Consider the following 23,347-nt stretch of genomic DNA (forward strand, 5'->3'; position numbering starts at 1 on the left):
ACATCAGTCACTATGTGCAGTAGAACAGTCACTATGTACGGGACAACAGTCGATATGTACAGGATAACAGTCAGGACAACAGTGACTATGTAAAGGACAACAGTGACTATGTACGGGACAACAGTCGGGACAACACTCACCACGTACATGACAACAGTCACTACGTACAGGACAACAGTGACTATGTACAGTACAACAGTCGCTATGTACAGGATAACAGTCAGAACAACAGTGATTATGTAAAGGACAACAGTCACTATGTACAGGACAACAGTCACTATGTACGGAGAACAGTCACTATGTACGGAGAACAGTCGAGACAACAGTGACTATCTACAGGACAACAGTCAATACGTACAGGACAACAATCTCTACGTACAGGACATCAGTCACTATGTGCAGTACAATATTCACTATGTACAGGATAACAGTCGCTATGTACAGGATAACAGCCAGAACAACAGTCACTATGTACAGGATAGCAGTCGCTATGTACAGGACAACAGTCACTATGTACAGGACAACAGTCAGGACAACAGTGACTATGTACAGGACAACAGTCACTATGTACAGGACAACAGTGACTATGTACAGTAAACAGTCACTATGTACAGGATAACAGTCGCTATGTACAGGACAACAGTCACTATGTAAAGGACAGCAGTCAGGACAACAGTGACTATGTACAGGACAACAGTGACTATGTACAGGACAACAGTGACTATGTACAGGACAACAGTCGCTATGTACAGGACAACTCACTATGTACAGGACAACAGTCACTATGTACAGGACAGCACTGACTGTGTACAGGACACCAGTCGCTATGTACTGGACAACAGTCTCTACGTACAGGACAACAGTCAGTATGTACAGGACAACAGTCAGGACAACAATGACTATGTACAGCACAACAGTCACCATGTACAGGAGAACAGTCACTATGTACAGGACAACAGTCACTACATACAGGACAACAGTCTCTACGTAGAGGACATCAGTCACTATGTACAGTACAACAATCACTATGTACAGGACAACAGTCACTATGTACGGGACAAAAGTCGGGACAACAGTCACTACGTACAGGACAACAGTCTCTACGTACAGGACATCAGTCACTATGTGCAGTAGAACAGTCACTATGTACGGGACAACAGTCGATATGTACAGGATAACAGTCAGGACAACAGTGACTATGTAAAGGACAACAGTCACTATGTACGGGACAACAGTCGGGACAACAGTCACTACGTACATGACAACAGTCTCTACGTACAGGACAACAGTCACTATGTACAGGACAACAGTCAGGACAACAGTCACCATGTACAGGAGAACAGTCACTATGTACAGGACAACAGTCACTACATACAGGACAACAGTCTATACGTAGAGGACATCAGTCACTATGTACTGGACAACAGTCTCTATGTACACGACAGCAGTGACTATGTACAGGACAACAGTCAGGACAACAGTGACTGTGTACAAGACAACAGTCAGGATAACAGTGACTGTGTACAGGACAACAGTGACTATGTACAGGACAACAGTGACTGTGTACAGGACAACAGTGACTATGTACAGGTCAGCAGTCAGGACAACAGTGACTATGTACAGGACAACAGTGACTGTGTACAGGACATAGTCACTATGTACAGGACAGCAGTCAGGACAACAGTGACTATGTAGTCAGCAGTCAGGACAACAGTGACTGTGTACAGGACAATAGTCACTATGGACAGGACAGCAGTCAGGACAACAGTGACTATGTACAGGACAACAGTCACTATGTATAGGGCAGCTGTCACTATGCACAGGAGGGCAGTCAGTTCGACTAGCAGGTAATAGGCACACGAAGGCAGTCACTTCGTAAAGGAGCGTAGTTTTGTGGCTCATAAACAAATATGCATATGATGTTGATCTCTCTTTATGTGGCATATTTACAAAGTACTGAACATGTAAACTATACTTTTAGGACTCGTTTGAGATTGTGAGATTGTTCATTAATCATCATGACTACATAGTGAGTAGGTTGAACCGCCAACCAACGCGTGACTGTCTTCCTTACTAATTCTTTATTGTCAATTCACATCCTGCAGTGTTGAGCTCATCCCGCTCTTCGTCAAGTTCAAGTGTCCACATTAACGGAAAGGGAGTTAGCGAAATGCTGGTATTTCCATGTACCACACGATATCCGCCGAGGTTTCGCATTTCATCTTCAACTTTATAAGTAAATTGCCGAAAAACATTCTTACTTATACACTTTGTCACACAAACCTCCAGACGGATACACTCATATGTGTGACCACGTTCCCAGTGTATCTGTGTGACCACATTCCCAGTGTATGTGTTTGACCACGTTCCCAGTGTATGTGTGACCACATTCCCAGTGTATCTGTGTGACCACGTTCCCAGTGTATGTGTGTGACCACGTTCCCAGTGTATGTGTTTGACCACGTTCCCAGTGTATCTGTGTCACAACGTTCCCAGTGTATCTGTGTGACCACATTCCCAGTGTATGTGTGACCACGTTCCCAGTGTATGTGTGTGACCACGTTCCCAGTGTATCTGTGTGACCACGTTCCCAGTGTATGTGTTTGACCACGTTCCCAGTGTATGTGTGTGACCACGTTCCCAGTGTATGTGTGTGACCACGTTCCCAGTGTATCTGTGTCACCACGTTCCCAATGTATGTGTTTGACCACGTTCCCAGTGTATCTTTGTGACCACGTTCCCAGTGTATGTGTGTGACCATGTTCCCAGTGTATCTGTGTGACCACGTTCCCAGTGTATCTGTGTGACCACATTCCCAGTGTATGTGTGACCACATTCCCAGTGTATCTGTGTCACCACGTTCCCAGTGTATGTGTGTCACCACGTTCCCAGTATATCTGTGTCACCACGTTCCCAGTGTATCTTTGTGACCACGTTCCCAGTGTATGTGTTTGACCACGTTCCCAGTGTATGTGTGTCACCACGTTCCCAGTGTATCTGTGTGACCACGTTCCCAGTGTATCTTTGTCACCACGTTCCCAGTATATCTGTGTGACCACGTTCCCAGTGTATCTGTGTCACCACGTTCCCAGTGTATCTGTGTGACCACGTTTCCAGTATATCTGTGTGACCACGTTCCCAGTGTATGTGTGTGACCACGTTCCCAGTGTATCTGTGTCACCACGTTCCCAGTGTATCTGTGTCACCACGTTCCCAGTGTATCTGCGTGACCACGTTCCCAGTATATCTGTGTGACCACGTTCCCAGTGTATGTGTGTGACCACGTTCCCAGTGTATCTGTGTCACCACGTTCCCAGTGTATCTGTGTCACCACGTTCCCAGTGTATCTTTGTCACCATATTCCCAGTGTATCTCCCCACGTTCCCAGTTCACATACAATAAGCGTTGTGCTTTTTTCCGTTTGAAGATGGTGGGATACCTAGCTCTCGCTGTCTGTCACTGTATTGATGGTTTCTGCCTCAGTCTTCTGACACATCAGTCTCTTCAGCAGTGTCACACACTCCTGTCGAAAGCGTTTGTTATAGCAACTGTAGATGATGGGGTTAACAGCGCTGTTGAGAAAATACGACCTCAGAAAAAAGGCATAAAATGCGAGTCCAACGTGGTTGCAGTGTAGTGAGTCCGTGAACTCTGAACTCAGTATCTGGCGCGTGATCTGGAGCCCTAAGTGCGGCATGTAGCCAAGGATGAAGACGACTGTCACGGCCAGCATCATGAGCGTCATCCGGGAACTCCGGATAAAGTTGTTTGTTCTCTTCTTCGTGTCCTTCCTGGTCGAGGATTTATCAGCGTGTGACTTCTCTGGTGGTGAGTCTGAGCGAGATGGGAGAGTGTCGCTGTTGGTAGTGTCTGTTCCGCGCTCTGGAGCGTTGCCCGCACGTGCTGCTGCTGCTGCTTGTCGAGCCCCTGAAGTCAACGTCGCTCGACGTTTCTTCTGTTTGACAATCTTCAGCACAATGAATGTGTATAACAGAATAAGAACGACGATTGCTATCACACAAACGAGTGCCAAGCATATTTGGTAGAGTTTAGGAAACATGTATTCACTGAAAGAATCATCGAACGAACAATCGTATGTCTGAAGGCCACGGATGTATAGGCTGTGGCGGCCATAGACTATAACAGCCGGTATGGAAGTAAGGCCAGCAAATCCAGTGATCACGTAGATGCACTTTGTTGAATCGTTTACCAATATTTGCCTTCGAAAAGGTCTACATATCTTTCTGTATCGATCAACGCTGATTATCAGCAAAATAAATATAGACCCACTGGAACTGAATGTATTACTCATTCGCACTAATCTGCAAAGTGTAGGGATATCTAGAAAGTAGTCCGTTATCAGGTCAGCTATTTCGAACGGGATTCCCACGAGGCAGTTGAGTAGATCGAACAGCGCCAGCGCAACAATGAATCGTCTTGGGGTACTCGGGGGTAACTTGAGGTAGATGACGCAGACGACAATGTTGCCGGGGATGCCGACGAGAAGAAGAAAAGACAGATAAATGAAGGTTGGTACTTTATAGAGGAGCTCTTCCTGCTCGAGATGAACAAGTGCTGTTTTGACGTCATCATGCGTGTAGTTGGTGTCGTTGCGAAGGAGGTCATCGTGACATTGGAACATGGCTGCCCTGTAAATATAAATAAACAAAGAATAAACAAAACAAATAAACAAGACACAACTTGTAGTCTACTGAAATACTAACTGACCCCCTCACCCCAAGCTCCGTTGTTCGGGATGTGTGTAAATTTGAGTACCTTTGTGTGTAAATTGGTGTAGTGTTGGGTGGATTAGTACACGTTTAACATATAGAGAGGTTCTGATGCAATTTGTTCAAGACATGCAGATGGGCTGATGAACGATGCAGTCAAACGTTACCGCGCGAGGTACGAGATAATTGATTCAATCAGTCATTGTCGGGCGAGACAGCAGCAACATAATGCAGTCAACCATTGTCAAGTGGGGTAGAACACACAGTACCAGTCAACCATTGTCAGGTGGGATAGAAGACACAGTACCAATCAACCATTGTCAGGTGGGGTAGAAGAAACAGTACCAGTCAACCATTGTCAGGTGGGATAGAAGACATAGTACCAGTCAACCATTGTCAAGTGGGATAGAAGACACAGTACCAGTCAACCATTGTCAAGTGGGATAGAACACACAGTACCAGCCAACCATTGTCAGGTGAGATAGAACACACAGTACCAGTCAACCATTGTCAAGTGGGATAGAAGACACAGTACCAGTCAACCATTGTCAAGTGGGGTAGAACACACAGTACCAGTCAACCATTGTCAAGTGGGATAGAACACACAGTACCAGTCAACCATTGTCAAGTGGGGTAGAACACACAGTACCAGTCAACCATTGTCATGTGGTGTAGATCACACAGTACCAGTCAACCATTGTCAGGTGGGATAGAACACACAGTACCAGTCAACCATTGTCAGGTGGGATAGAACACACAGTACCAGTCACCATTGTTGGGACACAGATACACAGTACCAACCATTGTCAGGTGGATAGAACACACAGTACCAGTCAACCATTGTCAAGTGGGATAGAACACACAGTACCAGTCAACCATTGTCAAGTGGGATAGAACACACACACCAGTCAACCATTGTAGTGGGATAGAAACACATTGTCAACCATTGTCAAGTTGGGTAGAACACACAGTACTAGACAACCATTGTCAGGTGAGATAGAACACACAGTACCAGTCGACCATTGTCAAGTGGGATAGAAAACACAATACCAGTCAACCATTGTCAAGTTGGGTAGAACACACAGTACCAGTGAACCATTGTCAAGTGGAATAGAACACACAGTACCAGCCAACCATTGTCAGGTGAGATAGAACACACAGTACCAGTCAACCATTGTCAAGTGGGATAGGACACACAGTACCAGTCGACCATTGTCAAGTGGGATAGAAAACACAGTACCAGTCAACCATTGTCAAGTGGGATAGAACACACAGTACCAGTCAACCATTGTCAGGTGAGATAGAACACACAGTACCAGTCGACCATTGTCAAGTGGGATAGAACACACAGTACCAGTCAACCATTGTCAGGTGAGATAGAACACACAGTATCAGTCAACCATTGTCAAGTGGGATAGAACACACAGTACCAGTCAACCATTGTCATGTGAGATAGAACACACAGTACCAGTCAACCATTGTCAAGTGGGATAGAACACACAGTACCAGCCAACCATTGTCAGGTGAGATAGAACACACAGTACCAGTCAACCATTGTCAAGTGGGATAGAAGACACAGTACCAGTCAACCATTGTCAAGTGGGGTAGAACACACAGTACCAGTCAACCATTGTCAAGTGGGATAGAACACACAGTACCAGTCAACCATTGTCAAGTGGGGTGGTGATAGAACACACAGTACCAGTCAACCATTGTCATGTGGTGTAGATCACACAGTACCAGTCAACCATTGTCAGGTGGGATAGAACACACAGTACCAGTCAACCATTGTCAGGTGGGATAGAACACACAGTGCCACTTGACCATTGTCAGGTGGGATAGAACACACAGTACCAGTTGACCATTGTCTATTGGGATAGAACACACAGTACCAGTCAACCATTGTCAAGTGGGATAGAACACACAGTACCAGCCAACCATTGTCAGGTGGGATAGAACACACAGTACCAGTCAACCATTGTCAAGTGGGATAGAACACACAGTACCAGTCAACCATTGTCAAGTGGGATAGAACACACAGTACCAGTCAACCATTGTCAAGTTGGGTAGAACACACAGTACCAGTCAACCATTGTCAAGTGGATAGAACACACAGTACCAGTCAACCATTGTCAGGTGGGATAGAAACACAATACCAGTCAACCATTGTCAGTACACAGTACCAGTCAACCATTGTCAAGTGGGATAGAACACACAGTACCAGTCAACCATTGTCAAGTGGGATAGAACACACAGTACCAGTCAACCATTGTCAAGTGGGATAGAACACACAGTACCAGTCAACCATTGTCAAGTGGGATAGAACACACAGTACCAGTCAACCATTGTCAAGTGGGATAGAACACACAGTACCAGTCAACCATTGTCAAGTGAGATAGAACACACAGTACCAGTCAACCATTGTCAAGTGGGATAGAACACACAGTACCAGTCAACCATTGTCAGGTGAGATAGAACACACAGTCAACCAGTCAGACCATTGTCAGCCAACCATTGTGTGAGATAGAACACACAGTACCAGTCAACCATTGTCAAGTGGGATAGAACACACAGTACCAGTCAACCATTGTCAAGTGGGGTAGAACACACAGTACCAGTCAACCATTGTCAAGTGGGATAGAACACACAGTACCAGTCAACCATTGTCAAGTGGGATAGAACACACAGTACCAGTCAACCATTGTCATGTGGTGTAGAATCACACAGTACCAGTCAACCATTGTCAGGTGGGATAGAACACACAGTACCAGTCAACCATTGTCAGGTGGGATAGAACACACAGTGCCACTTGACCATTGTCAGGTTGGATAGAACACACAGTACCAGTTGACCATTGTCTATTGGGATAGAACACACAGTACCAGTCAACCATTGTCAAGTGGGATAGAACACACAGTACCAGTCAACCATTGTCAGGTGGGATAGAACACACAGTACCAGTCAACCATTGTCAAGTGGGATAGAACACACAGTACCAGTCAACCATTGTCAAGTGGGGTAGAACACACAGTACCAGTCAACCATTGTCAGGTGAGATAGAACACACAGTACCAGTCGACCATTGTCAAGTGGGATAGAAAACACAATACCAGTCAACCATTGTCAAGTTGGGTAGAACACATAGTACCAGCCAACCATTGTCAGGTGAGATAGAACACACAGTACCAGTCAACCATTGTCAAGTGGGATAGAACGCACAGTACCAGTCAACCATTGTCAAGTAGGGTAGAAGACACAGTACCAGTCAACCATTGTCAGGTGGGATAGAAGACACAGTACCAGTCAACCATTGTCAAGTGGGATAGAAGACACAGTACCAGTCAACCATTGTCAGGTGGGGTAGAAGACACAGTACCAGTCAACCATTGTCAGGTGGGATAGAAGACACAGAACCAGTCAACCATTGTCAAGTGGGATAAAACACAGTACCAGTTGACCATTGTCAAGTGGGATAGAAAACACAATACCAGTCAACCATTGCCAAGTTGGGTAGAACACACAGTACCAGTCAACCATTGTCAGGTAAGATAGAACACACAGTACCAGTCAACCATTGTCAAGTGGGAAAGAACACACAGTACCAGCCAACCATTGTCAGGTGAGATAGAACACACAGTACCAGTCAACCATTGTCAAGTGGGATAGAACACACAGTACCAGTCAACCATTGTCAAGTGGGATAGAACACACAGTACCAGTCAACCATTGTCAAGTGGGATAGAACACACAGTACCAGTCAACCATTGTCAAGTGGGATAGAACACACAGTACCAGTCAACCATTGTCAGGTGAGATAGAACACACAGTACCAGTCGACCATTGTCAAGTGGGATAGAACACACAGTACCAGTCAACCATTGTCAGGTGAGATAGAACACACAGTACCAGTCAACCATTGTCAAGTGGGATAGAACACACAGTACCAGTCAACCATTGTCAGGTGAGATAGAACACACAGTACCAGTCAACCATTGTCAAGTGGGATAGAACACACAGTACCAGTCAACCATTGTCAGGTGAGATAGAACACACAGTACCAGTCAACCATTGTCAAGTGGGATAGAACACACAGTACCAGTCAACCATTGTCAAGTGGGATAGAACACACAGTACCAGTCAACCATTGTCAAGGGATAGAACACACATACCAGTCAACCATTGGGATAGAACACACAGTACCAGTCAACCATTGTCAGTAGAACACACAGTACCAGTCAACCATTGTCAGGTGGGATAGAACACACAGTACCAGTCAACCATTGTCAGGTGGGATAGAACACACAGTACCAGTCAACCATTGTCAGGTGGGATAGAACACACAGTACCAGTCAACCATTGTCAGGTGGAATAGAACACACAGTACCAGTCAACCATTGTCAAGTGGGATAGAACACACAGTACCAGTCAACCATTGTCAGGTGGGATAGAACACACAGTACCAGTCAACCATTGTCAGGTGGGATAGAACACACAGTACCAGTTGACCATTGTCAAGGTGGGATAGAAACACACAGTACCAGTCAACCATTGTCAGGTGGGATAGAACACACAGTACCAGTCAACCATTGTCAGGTGGGATAGAACACACAGTACCAGTCAACCATTGTCAAGTGGATTGTCAGGTGGAGTCAGGAGAACACACAGTACCAGTCAACCATTGTCAAGTGGGGTAGAACACACAGTACCAGTCAACCATTGTCAGGTGGGATAGAACACACAGTACCAGCCAACCATTGTCAGGTGAGATAGAACACACAGTACCAGTTGACCATTGTCAAGTGGGATAGAACACACAGTACCAGTCAACCATTGTCAGGTGAGATAGAACACACAGTATCAGTCGACCATTGTCAAGTGGGATAGAACACACAGTACCAGTCAACCATTGTCATGTGAGATAGAACACACAGTACCAGTCAACCATTGTCAAGTGGGATAGAACACACAGTACCAGCCAACCATTGTCAGGTGGTGTAGAACACACAGTACCAGTCGACCATTGTCAGGTGGGGAAGAACACACAGTACCAGTCAACCATTGTCAGGTGAGATAGAAGACACAGTACCAGTCAACCATTGTCAAGTGGGATAGAAGACACAGTACCAGTCAACCGTTGTCATGTGGGGATAGAACACACAGTACCAGTCAACCATTGTCAGGTGGGATAGAAGACACAGTACCAGTCAACCATTGTCAAGTGGGGTAGAACACACAGTACCAGTTGACCATTGTCTATTGGAATAGAACACACAGTACCAGTCAACCATTGTCAAGTGGGATAGAACACACAGTACCAGTCAACCATTGTCAGCTGGGATAGAACACACAGTACCACTTGACTATTGTCAAGTGGGATAGAACACACAGTACCAGTCAACCATTGTGAGGTGGGGTAGAACACACAGTACCAGTCAACTATTGTCAGGTGGAGTCGGGTAGAACACACAGTACCAGTTGACCATTGTCAAGTGGGATAGAAGAAACAGTACCAGTCAACTATTGTCAGGTGGGGTAGAACACACTGTACCAGTCAACCATTGTCAGGTGGAGTCAGGGAGAACACACCGTACCAGTCAGCCATTGTCAAGTGGGGTAGAACACACAGTACCAGTCAACCATTGTCAAGTGGGATAGAACACACAGTACCAGCCAACCATTGTCAGGTGGGATAGAAGACACAGTACCAGTCAACCATTGTCATGTGAGATAGAACACACAGTACCAGTCGACCATTGTCAAGTGGGATAGAAAACACAATACCAGTCAACCATTGCCAAGTTGGGTAGAACACACAGTACCAGTCAACCATTGTCAGGTGAGATAGAACACACAGTACCAGTCAACCATTGTCAAGTGGGAAAGAACACACAGTACCAGTCAACCATTGTCAGGTGAGATAGAACACACAGTACCAGTCAACCATTGTCAGGTGGGATAGAACACACAGTACCAGTCAACCATTGTCAAGTGGGGTAGAACACACAGTACGAGTCAACCATTGTCAGGTGGTGTAGAACACACAGTACCAATCAACCATTGTCAAGTGGGAAAGAACACACAGTACCAGCCAACCATTGTCAAGTGGGATAGAACACACAGTACCAGTCAACCATTGTCAGGTGAGATAGAACACACAGTACCAGTTGACCATTGTCAAGTGGGATAGAACACACAGTACCAGTTGACCATCGTCTATTGGGATAGAACACACAGTACCAGTCAACCATTGTGAAGTGGGATAGAACACACAGTACCAGTCAACTATTGTCAGGAGGGACAGGACACACAGTACCAGTTGACGATTGTCAAGTGGGATAGAACACACAGTACCAGTCAACCATTGTCAGGTGAGATAGAACACACAGTATCAGTCGACCATTGTCAAGTGGGATAGAACACACAGTACCAGTCAACCATTGTCATGTGAGATAGAACACACAGTACCAGTCAACCATTGTCAAGCGGGATAGTACACACAGTACCAGCCAACCATTGTCAGGTGAGATAGAACACACAGTACCAGTCAACCATTGTCAAGTGGGATAGAACACACAGTACCAGTCAACCATTGTCAAGTGGGGTAGAACACACAGTACCAGTCAACCATTGTCAAGTGGGATAGAACACACAGTACCAGTCAACCATTGTCAAGTGGGGTAGAACACACAGTACCAGTCAACCATTGTCAGGTGGTGTAGAACACACAGTACCAGTCAACCATTGTCAGGTGGGATAGAACACACAGTACCAGTCAACCATTGTCAGGTGGGATAGAACACACAGTGCCACTTGACCATTGTCAGGTGGGATAGAACACACAGTACCAGTTGACCATTGTCTATTGGAATAGAACACACAGTACCAGTCAACCATTGTCAAGTGGGATAGAACACACAGTACCAGTCAACCATTGTCAGGTGGGATAGAACACACAGTACCACTTGACCATTGTCAAGTGGGATAGAACACACAGTACCAGTCAACCATTGTCAGGTGGGATAGAACACACAGGGGTAGAACACAGTAGAACACAGTACCAGTCAACCATTGTCAGGTGGAATCGGGTAGAACACACAGTACCAGTCAACCATTGTCAAGTGGGTAGAGAACACACAGTACCAGTCAACCATTGTCAGGTGAGATAGAACACACAGTACCAGTTGACCATTGTCAAGTGGGATAGAACACACAGTACCAGTTGACCATCGTCTATTGGGATAGAACACACAGTACCAGTCAACCATTGTCAAGTGGGATAGAACACACAGTACCAGTCAACCATTGTCAGGTGGGATAGGACACACAGTACCAGTCGACCATTGTCAAGTGGGATAGAACACACAGTACCAGTCAACCATTGTCAAGTGGGGTAGAACACACAGTACCAGTCAACCATTGTCAGGTGAGATAGAACACACAGTACCAGTTGACCATTGTCAAGTGGGATAGAACACACAGTACCAGTCAACCATTGTCAGGTGAGATAGAACACACAGTATCAGTCGACCATTGTCAAGTGGGATAGAACACACAGTACCAGTCAACCATTGTCATGTGAGATAGAACACACAGTACCAGTCAACCATTGTCAAGCGGGATAGAACACACAGTACCAGCCAACCATTGTCAGGTGAGATAGAACACACAGTACCAGTCAACCATTGTCAAGTGGGATAGAACACACAGTACCATTCAACCATTGTCAAGTGGGGTAGAACACACAGTACCAGTCAATCATTGTCAAGTGGGATAGAACACACAGTACCAGTCAACCATTGTCAAGTGGGGTAGAACACACAGTACCAGTCAACCATTGTCAGATGGTGTAGAACACACAGTACCAGTCAACCATTGTCAGGTGGGATAGAACACACAGTACCAGTCAACCATTGTCAGGTGGGATAGAACACACAGTGCCACTTGACCATTGTCAGGTGGGATAGAACACACAGTACCAGTTGACCATTGTCAATTGGAATAGAACACACAGTACCAGTCAACCATTGTCAAGTGGGATAAAACACACAGTACCAGTCAACCATTGTCAGGTGGGATAGAACACACAGTACCACTTGACCATTGTCAAGTGGGATAGAACACACAGTACCAGTCAACCATTGTGAGGAGGTGGGTAGAACACACAGTACCAGTCAACCATTGTCAGGTGGAGTCGGGTAGAACACACAGTACCAGTTGACCATTGTCAGTCAGTTGGATAGAAGACACAGTACCAGTCAACCATTGTCATTTGGGGTAGAACACACAGTACCAGTCAACCATTGTGTGGAGTAGAACACAGTACCAGTCAACCATTGGTGGAGATAGACACACAGTACCAGTCAACCATTGTCAGGTGGAGTCGGGTAGAACACACAGTACCAGGTCAAGTGGGGTAGAACACACAGTACCAGTCAACCATTGTAGAACACACAGTACCAGTCAACCATTGGGTGGGATAGAACACACAGTACCAGTCAACTATTGTCAGGTGGAGTCGGGTAGAACACACAGTACCAGTTGACCATTGTCAAGTGGGATAGAACACACAGTACCAGTCAACCATTGTCAGGTGGAGTCGGGGAGAACACACAGTACCAGTCAACCATTGTCAAGTGGGGTAGAACACACAGTACCAGTCAACCATTGTCAAGTTGGGTAGAAGACACAGTACCAGTCAACCATTGTCAGGTGGTGTAGAACACACAGTACCAGTCGACCATTGTCAGGTGGGATAGAACACACAGTACCAGTCAACCATTGTCAAGTGGGATAGAAGACACAGTACCAGTCAACCATTGTCAGGTGGAGTCGGGTAGAACACACAGTACCAGTCAACCATGGTCAAGTGGGGTAGAACACACAGTTCCAGTCAACTATTGTCAGGTGGAGTCGGGTAGAACACATAGTACCAGTCAACCATTGTCAAGTGAGATAGAACACACAGTACCAGTCAACCATTGTCAAGTGGGGTAGAACACACAGTACAAGTCAACCATTGTCAAGTGAGGGTAGAACACACAGTACCAGTCAACTATTGTCAGGTGGAGTCGGGTAGAACACACAGTACCAGTTGACCATTGTCAAGTGGGATAGAACACACAGTACCAGTCAACCATTGTCAGGTGGAGTCGGGTAGAACCGACAGTACCCGTCAACCATTGTCAAGTGGGGTAGAACACACAGTACGAGTCAACCATTGTCAGGTGGTGTAGAACACACAGTACCAATCAACCATTGTCAAGTGGGAAAGAACACACAGTACCAGCCAACCATTGTCAAGTGGGATAGAACACACAGTACCAGTCAACCATTGTCAGGTGAGATAGAACACACAGTACCAGTTGACCATTGTCAAGTGGGATAGAACACACAGTACCAGTTGACCATCGTCTATTGGGATAGAACACACAGTACCAGTCAACCATTGTGAAGTGGGATAGAACACACAGTACCAGTCAACTATTGTCAGGAGGGATAGGACACACAGTACCAGTTGACGATTGTCAGGTGGGATAGAACACACAGTACCAGTCAACCATTGTCAGGTGAGATAGAACACACAGTATCAGTCGACCATTGTCAAGTGGGATAGAACACACAGTACCAGTCAACCATTGTCATGTGAGATAGAACACACAGTACCAGTCAACCATTGTCAAGCGGGATAGTACACACAGTACCAGCCAACCATTGTCAGGTGAGATAGAACACACAGTACCAGTCAACCATTGTCAAGTGGGATAGAACACACAGTACCAGTCAACCATTGTCAAGTGGGGTAGAACACACAGTACCAGTCAATCATTGTCAAGTGGGATAGAACACACAGTACCAGTCAACCATTGTCAAGTGGGGTAGAACACACAGTACCAGTCAACCATTGTCAGGTGGTGTAGAACACACAGTACCAGTCAACCATTGTCAGGTGGGATAGAACACACAGTACCAGTCAACCATTGTCAGGTGGGATAGAACACACAGTGCCAGTCAACCATTGTCAGGTGGGATAGAACACACAGTACCAGTTGACCATTGTCTATTGGAATAGAACACACAGTACCAGTCAACCATTGTCAAGTGGGATAGAACACACAGTACCAGTCAACCATTGTCAGGTGGGATAGAACACACAGTACCACTTGACCATTGTCAAGTGGGATAGAACACACAGTACCAGTCAACCATTGTGAGGTGGGGTAGAACACACAGTACCAGTCAACTATTGTCAGGTGGAATCGGGTAGAACACACAGTACCAGTCAACCATTGTCAAGTGGGGTAGAACACACAGTACCAGTCAACCATTGTCAGGTGAGATAGAACACACAGTACCAGTTGACCATTGTCAAGTGGGATAGAACACACAGTACCAGTTGACCATTGTCAAGTGGGATAGAACACACAGTACCAGTCAACTATTGTCAGGTGGGATAGGACACACAGTACCAGTCGACCATTGTCAAGTGGGATAGAACACACAGTACCAGTCAACCATTGTCAAGTGGGGTAGAACACACAGTACCAGTCAACCATTGTCAGGTGAGATAGAACACACAGTACCAGTTGACGATTGTCAAGTGGGATAGAACACACAGTACCAGTCAACCATTGTCAGGTGAGATAGAACACACAGTACCAGTCGACCATTGTCAAGTGGGATAGAACACACAGTACCAGTCAACCATTGTCATGTGAGATAGAACACACAGTACCAGTCAACCATTGTCAAGCGGGATAGAACACACAGTACCAGCCAACCATTGTCAGGTGAGATAGAACACACAGTACCAGTCAACCATTGTCAAGTGGGATAGAACACACAGTACCAGTCAACCATTGTCAAGTGGGATAGAACACACAGTACCAGTCAACCATTGTCAAGTGGGGTAGAACACACAGTACCAGTCAACCATTGTCAGATGGTGTAGAACACACAGTACCAGTCAACCATTGTCAGGTGGGATAGAACACACAGTACCAGTCAACCATTGTCAGGTGGGATAGAACACACAGTGCCACTTGACCATTGTCAGGTGGGATAGAACACACAGTACCAGTTGACCATTGTCAATTGGAATAGAACACACAGTACCAGTCAACCATTGTCAAGTGGGATAAAACACACAGTACCAGTCAACCATTGTCAGGTGGGATAGAACACACAGTACCACTTGACCATTGTCAAGTGGGATAGAACACACAGTACCAGTCAACCATTGTGAGGTGGGGTAGAACACACAGTACCAGTCAACTATTGTCAGGTGGAGTCGGGTAGAACACACAGTACCAGTCAACCATTGTCAAGTGGGGTAGAACACACAGTACCAGTCAACCATTGTCAAGTGGGGTAGAACACACAGTACCAGTCAACCATTGTCAGGTGAGTCAAGGATAGAACACACAGTACCAATCAACCATTGTCAGGTGTCGGATAGAACACACAGTACCAGTCAACCATTGTCAGGTGGGTTAGAACACACAGTACCAGTCAACCATTGTCAGGTGGAGTCGGGAGAACACACAGTACCAGTCAACCATTGTCAACCATTGTCAAGTGGATAGACACACAGTACCAGTCAACCATTGTCAGGTGGAGAACACACAGTACCAGTCAACCATTGTCAAGTTGGGTAGAACACACAGTACCAGTCAACCATTGTCAAGGTGGTCAACCACATTGTCAGGGTGGATTAGAACACACAGTACCAGTCGACCATTGTCAGGTGGGATAGAACACACAGTACCAGTCAACCATTGTCAGGTGAGATAGAAGACACAGTACCAATCAACCATTGTCAAGTGGGATAGAAGACACAGTACCAGTCAACCATTGTCAGGTGGAGTCGGGTAGAACACACAGTACCAGTCAACCATGGTCAAGTGGGGTAGAACACACAGTTCCAGTCAGCTATTGTCAGGTGGAGTCGGGTAGAACACACAGTACCAGTCAACCATTGTCAAGTGAGATAGAACACACAGTACCAGTCAACCATTGTCAAGTGGGGTAGAACACACAGTACAAGTCAACCATTGTCAAGTGAGATAGAACACACAGTACCAGTCAACCATTGTCAAGTGGGGTAGAACACACAGTACAAGTCAACCATTGTCAAGTGGGGTAGAACACACAGTACCAGTCAACCATTGTCAGGTGGGTTAGAACACACAGTACCAGTCAACTATTGTCAGGTGGAGTCGGGTAGAACACACAGTACCAGTTGACCATTGTCAAGTGGGATAGAAGACACAGTACCAGTCAACCATTGTCAGGTGGGGTAGAACACACAGTACCAGTCAACCATTGTCAGGTGGAGTCGGGGAGAACACACAGTACCAGTCAACCATTGTCAGGTGGAGTCGGGTAGAACACACAGTTCCAGTCAACCATTGTCAAGTGGGGTAGAACACACAGTACCAGTCAACTATTGTCAGGTGGAGTCGGGTAGAACACACAGTACCAGTTGACCATTGTCAAGTGGGATAGAACACACAGTACCAGTCAACCATTGTCAGGTGGAGTCGGGGAGAACACACAGTACCAGTCAACCATTGTCAATTGGGGTAGAACACACAGTACCAGTCAACCATTGTCAAGTGGTGTAGAACACACAGTACCAGTCAACCATTGTCAGGTGGGTTAGAACACACAGTACCAGTCAACTATTGACAGGTGGAGTCGGGTAGAACGCACAGTACTAGTTGACCATTGTCAAGTGGGATAGAACACACTGTACCAGTCAACCATTGTCAGGTGGAGTCGGGTAGAACACACAGTACCAGTCAACCATTGTCAAGTGGGGTAGAACACACAGTACCAGTCAACCATTGTCAAGTGGGGTAGAACACACAGTACCAGTCAACCATTGTCAGGTGGTGTAGAACACACAGTACCAGTCGACCATTGTCAGGTGGGAAAGAACACACAGTACCAGTCAACCATTGTCAGGTGAGATAGAAGACACAGTACCAATCAACCATTGTCAAGTGGGATAGAAGACACAGTACCAGTCAACCGTTGTCATGTGGGGATAGAACACACAGTACCAGTCAACCATTGTCAGGTAGGATAGAAGACACAGTACCAGTCAACCATTGTCAAGTGGGGTAGAACACACAGTACCAGTCGACCATTTCCAGGTGAGGTAGCAACCTTGTCAGCCCACAGTTTGATGGGTATGGTGCAAACCAGAAGCATCACTTGACGAAGGCAACAGAGCTAAGTGACGCATAGTGATTACTAAATACTGTGATAGTCATGTAAAATGTGTATGTGTGTAATCAGACTGCCAGTGTTGATCTGCCGCCACAGTCAAGTCGACCTGTGGACACAAATAACAAATACTTCGGAGCTCGCTCCCAAGGCAAAGATAGGGTCATCAGTCAATCCCGTTGCCCTGGGCGACCCATGAACTGCATCAACCCTGGCAGCGGTAGAGCTGACATTTGCACCAATACATGATTGATTGCAGCGTGGATCAAACTGTACAGCCCTGGGGTCATTTTCAACTGATGACCGTGTTGGCAGAGTAGAACATCGTGGTATGTTTCAACAAAGAATCGACAGTTTGGGGGGTCATTTTCAACTGGTTGACAGTGTTCGCAGAGTAGAACATCGTGGTATGTTCCAACATAGAATCAACAGTTTGGGGGGTCATGTACAACTGGTTGGCCGTGTTGGCAGAGTAGAACATCGTGGTATGTTCCAACATAGAATCAACAGTTTGGGGGTCATTTTCAACTGGTTGGCCGTGTTGGTAGAGTAGAACATCGTGGTATGTTTCAACATAGAATCAACAGTTTGGGGGGTCATGTTCAACTGGTTGACCGGGTTGGCAGAGTAGAACATCGTGGTATGTTTCAACATAGAATCAACAGTTTGGGGGGTCATGTTCAACTGGTTGGCCGGGTTGGCAGAGTAGAACATCGTGGTATGTTTCAACATAGAATCAACAGTTTGGGTACTGGCATTGGTCGTGTTGGCAGAGTAGAACATCGTGGTATGTTCCAACATAGAATCAACAGTTTGGGTACTGGCATTGGTCGTGTTGGCAGAGTAGAACATCGTGGTATGTTTCAACATAGAATCAACAGTTTGGGGGGTCATGTTCAACTGGTTGGCCGTGTTGGCAGAGTAGAAAATCGTGGTATGTTTCAACATAGAATCAACAGTTTGGGGGGTCATGTTCAACTGGTTGGCCGGGTTGGCAGAGTAGAACATCGTGGTATGTTTCAACATAGAATCAACAGTTTGGGGGGTCATGTTCAACTGGTTGACCGGGTTGGCAGAGTAGAAAATCGTGGTATGTTCCAACATAGAATCAACAGTTTGGGTACTGGCATTGGTCGTGTTGGCAGAGTAGAACATCGTGGTATGTTCCAACATAGAATCAACAGTTTGGGTACTGGCATTGGTCGTGTTGGCAGAGTAGAACATCGTGGTATGTTTCAACATAGAATCAACAGTTTGGGGGGTCATGTTCAACTGGTTGGCCGGGTTGGCAGAGTAGAACATCGTGGTATGTTCCAACATAGAATCAACAGTTTGGGGGTCATTTTCAACTGGTTGGTCGTGTTGGCAGAGTAGAACATCGTGGTATGTTTCAACATAGAATCAACAGTTTGGGGGGTCATGTTCAACTGGTTGGCCGGGTTGGCAGAGTAGAACATCGTGGTATGTTTCAACATAGAATCAACAGTTTGGGGGTCATGTTCAACTGGTTGGTCTTGTTGGCAGAGTAGAAAATCGTGGTATGTTTCAACATAGAATCAACAGTTTGGGGGGTCATGTTCAACTGGTTGGCCGGGTTGGCAGAGTAGAACATCGTGGTATGTTTCAACATAGAATCAACAGTTTGGGGGGTCATGTTCAACTGGTTGGCCGGGTTGGCAGAGTAGAACATCGTGGTATGTTTCAACATAGAATCAACAGTTTGGGTACTGGCATTGGTCGTGTTGGCAGAGTAGAACATCGTGGTATGTTTCAACATAGAATCAACAGTTTGGGTACTGGCATTGGTCGTGTTGGCAGAGTAGAACATCGTGGTATGTTCCAACATAGAATCAACAGTTTGGGGGGTCATGTTCAACTGGTTGGCCGTGTTGGCAGAGTAGAACATCGTGGTATGTTCTAACATAGAATCAACAGTTTGGGGGTCATGTTCAACTGGTTGGTCGTGTTGGCAGAGTAGAACATCGTGGTATGTTTCAACATAGAATCAACAGTTTGGGGGGTCATGTTCAACTGGTTGGCCGGGTTGGCAGAGTAGAACATCGTGGTATGTTTCAACATAGAATCAACTGTTTGGGTACTGGCAGTGGTCGTGCTTCACATTCTTCCTCTGGAAGTTGACATCAACATGGAGTCCTTGTCACTCACGACCGGTTGAGTAGATGGAAGTTCGTGAGTGAAGGTTAAGCTGCCATGAAAGCAGTCTTAACATACAACTTTCTCATGAAATAAACAAATGCCCATGGTTGCCCAAATAACAGATAATGAAAGGAAACATTCATGTCATGTTCACCTGATTAAAATATAATTCTTCCAAACATTACAATTGTAGAGTACTTACACTATCGTGAATATCCGTCAAAAAGAAATACACAGTGAACTTGTCTCCTCTCAGAGAGCGACTAACACCACAACTTGGCGATTCGGAAATCCGCATTGCCGATCTTGACTCGTCCCCTCCACTGCAGTTACCTCCCTTCCGAAGCAAATTTTGTGAAAGATAGTGTCAAAGCATCTTTCTTATCACCACTGACGTCCACTCACGTCCACTGCAGTCTCATGCCATGTCATCCCGACTTGCAGGTTTTCTACCATCCAGTCCGTCACGTGACCTTTGGATGATGAGATGCAAGACAGCAATTATGATAGGATAGCTGGAATAATGCTTTGTCACCAATGTTATTTTCAGGTTCGGAAAGTTAGAGGTAAAAAACACAAATCTGGGAATGTGTAAGACAATAAAAGCCCATCATCACCCATACAAACAGAGATTGTTAATCAGCCTAATGTCTGCCTTGAGCAGACAGTTACCGAGGTCGTCTGTCAACCGACGGTGCAGTTGGGTCATACAGACAAAGTTACCGAGGCCGTCTGTCAAACGACGGTGCAGTTGTGTCATATAGAGACAGTTACCGATGCCGTCTGTGAACCGACGGTGCAGTTGTGTCATATAGACACAGTTACCGAAGCCGTCTGCCAACCGACGGTGCAGTTGGGTCATACAGACACAGTTACCGAGGTCGTCTGTCAAACGACGGTGCAGTTGGGTCAGACAGACAGAGTTCCCGAGGTCGTCTGTCAAACGACGGTGCAGTTGTGTCATATAGAGACAGTTACCGATGCCGTCTGTGAACCGACGGTGCAGTTGTGTCATATAGACACAGTTACCGAAGCCGTCTGCCAACCGACGGTGCAGTTGGGTCATACAGACACAGTTACCGAGGTCGTCTGTCAAACGACGGTGCAGTTGGGTCAGACAGACACAGTTACCGAGGTCGTCTGTCAAACGACGGTGCAGTTGGGTCAGACAGACACAGTTACCGAGGTCGTCTGCCAACCGACGGTGCAGTTGGGTCATACAGACACAGTTACCGAGGTCGTCTGCCAACCGACGGTGCAGTTGGGTCATACAGACACAGTTACCGAGGTCGTCTGCCAACCGACGGTGCAGTTGGGTCATACAGACACAGTTACCGAGGTCGTCTGTCAAACGATGGTGCAGTTGGGTCAGACAGACACAGTTACCGAGGTCGTCTGTCAACCGACGGTGCAGTTGGGTCATACAGACACAGTTACCGAGGTCGTCTGTCAAACGATGGTGCAGTTGGGTCAGACAGACAGTTACCGAGGTCGTCTGCCAACCGACGGTGCAGTTGGGTCATACAGACACAGTTACCGAGGTCGTCTGTCAAACGATGGTGCAGTTGGGTCAAGACAGACAGACACAGTTACCGAGGTCGTCTGCCAACCGACGGTGCAGTTGGGTCATACAGACACAGTTACCGAGGTCGTCTGTCAAACGATGGTGCAGTTGGGTCAGACAGACACAGTTACCGAGGTCGTCTGTCAAACGATGGTGCAGTTGGGTCAGACAGACAGAGTTACCGAGGTCGTCTGTCAACCGACGGTGCAGTTGGGTCAGACAGACAGAGTTACCGAGGTCGTCTGTCAACCGACGGTGCAGTTGGGTCAGACAGACAGAGTTACCGAGGTCGTCTGTCAACCGATGGTGCAGTTTGGTCAGACAGTCATAGTTACCGAGGCCGTCTGTCAACCGACGGTGCAGTTGGGTCAGACAGACAGAGTAACCGAGGTCGTCTGTCAACCGACGGTGCAGTTGGGTCACACAGACAGAGTAACCGAGGTCGTCTGTCAACCGATGGTGCAGTTGGGTCAGACAGTCATAGTTACCGAGGTCGTCTGTCAAACGACGGTGCAGTTTCACACGACACAGTTACCGAGGCCGTCTGTCAACCGATGGTGCAGTTGGGTCACACAGACACAGTTACCGAGGCCGTCTGTCAACCGATGGTGCAGTTGGGTCACACAGACACAGTTACCGAGGCCGTCTGCCAACCGACGGTGCAGTTGGGTCACACAGACAGAGTTACCGAGGCCGTCTGTCGATGGTGCGTTGGGTCGGTGCAGTTGTCGGTCAAACGACACAGTCACACACAGTTACCGAGGCCGTCTGTCAAACGATGGTGCAGTTGGGTCAGACAGTCATAGTTACCGAGGTCGTCTGTCAACCGACGGTGCAGTTGGGTCAGACAGACAAAGTTACCGAGGTCGTCTGTCAACCGACGGTGTAGTTGGGTCAGACAGACAGAGTTACCGAGGTCGTCTGTCAACCGACGGTGCAGTTGGGTCAGACAGACAAAGTTACCGAGGTCGTCTGTCAACCGACGGTGCAGTTGGGTCAGACAGACAGAGTAACCGAGGTCGTCTGTCAACCGACGGTGCAGTTGGGTCAGACAGACAAAGTTACCGAGGTCGTCTGTCAACCGACGGTGCAGTTGGGTCAGACAGACAAAGTCACCGAGGTCGTCTGTCAAACGACGGTGCAGTTGTGTCAGACAGACACAGTACCGAGGTCGTCTGTCAAACGACGGTGCAGTTGTGTCAGACAGACATAGTTACCGAGGCCGTCTGTCAAACGACGGTGCAGTACTAGTTGGGTCAGACAGACAGAGTTACCGAGGCCGTCTGTCAACCGACGGTGCAGTTGGGTCAGACAGACAGAGTTCCCGAGGTCGTCTGTCAACCGACGGTGCAGTTGGGTCAGACAGACAAAGTTACCGAGGTCGTCTGTCAACCGACGGTGCAGTTTGGTCAGACAGACAGAGTAACCGAGGCCGTCTGTCAAACGACGGTGCAGTTGGGTCAGACAGACAAAGTTACCGAGGTCGTCTGTCAACCGACGGTGCAGTTGGGTCAGACAGACAGAGTTCCCGAGGTCGTCTGTCAACCGATGGTGCAGTTGGGTCAGACAGACACAGTTACCGAGGTCGTCTGTCAAACGACGGTGCAGTTGTGTCAGACATACATAGTTACCGAGGCCGTCTGTCAAACGACGGTGCAGTACTAGT

General features: G+C 46.8%; 1 protein-coding gene across 1 annotated transcript; it reads right to left on the reverse strand.

Annotated features, from left to right (window-relative positions):
* Positions 1-1,871: 1,871 nt before the first annotated feature.
* On the reverse strand, positions 1,872-20,523 carry LOC124289025 (orexin receptor type 2-like). Its single transcript, XM_046725622.1, has 2 exons — positions 20,320-20,523; positions 1,872-4,649 (listed from the first exon to the last, which is right to left on the reverse strand). The coding sequence occupies exon 2, from the start codon at positions 4,640-4,642 to the stop codon at positions 3,440-3,442; it is 1,203 nt and encodes a 400-aa protein (XP_046581578.1). The 5' UTR covers positions 4,643-4,649; positions 20,320-20,523; the 3' UTR covers positions 1,872-3,439.
* Between the last annotated feature and the right edge of the window lie 2,824 nt (positions 20,524-23,347).

The sequence above is a fragment of the Haliotis rubra genome, unplaced genomic scaffold (assembly GCF_003918875.1).
Source record: "Haliotis rubra isolate DU_JTF1 unplaced genomic scaffold, ASM391887v1 Scf43, whole genome shotgun sequence".
NCBI lineage: Eukaryota > Metazoa > Mollusca > Gastropoda > Lepetellida > Haliotidae > Haliotis > Haliotis rubra.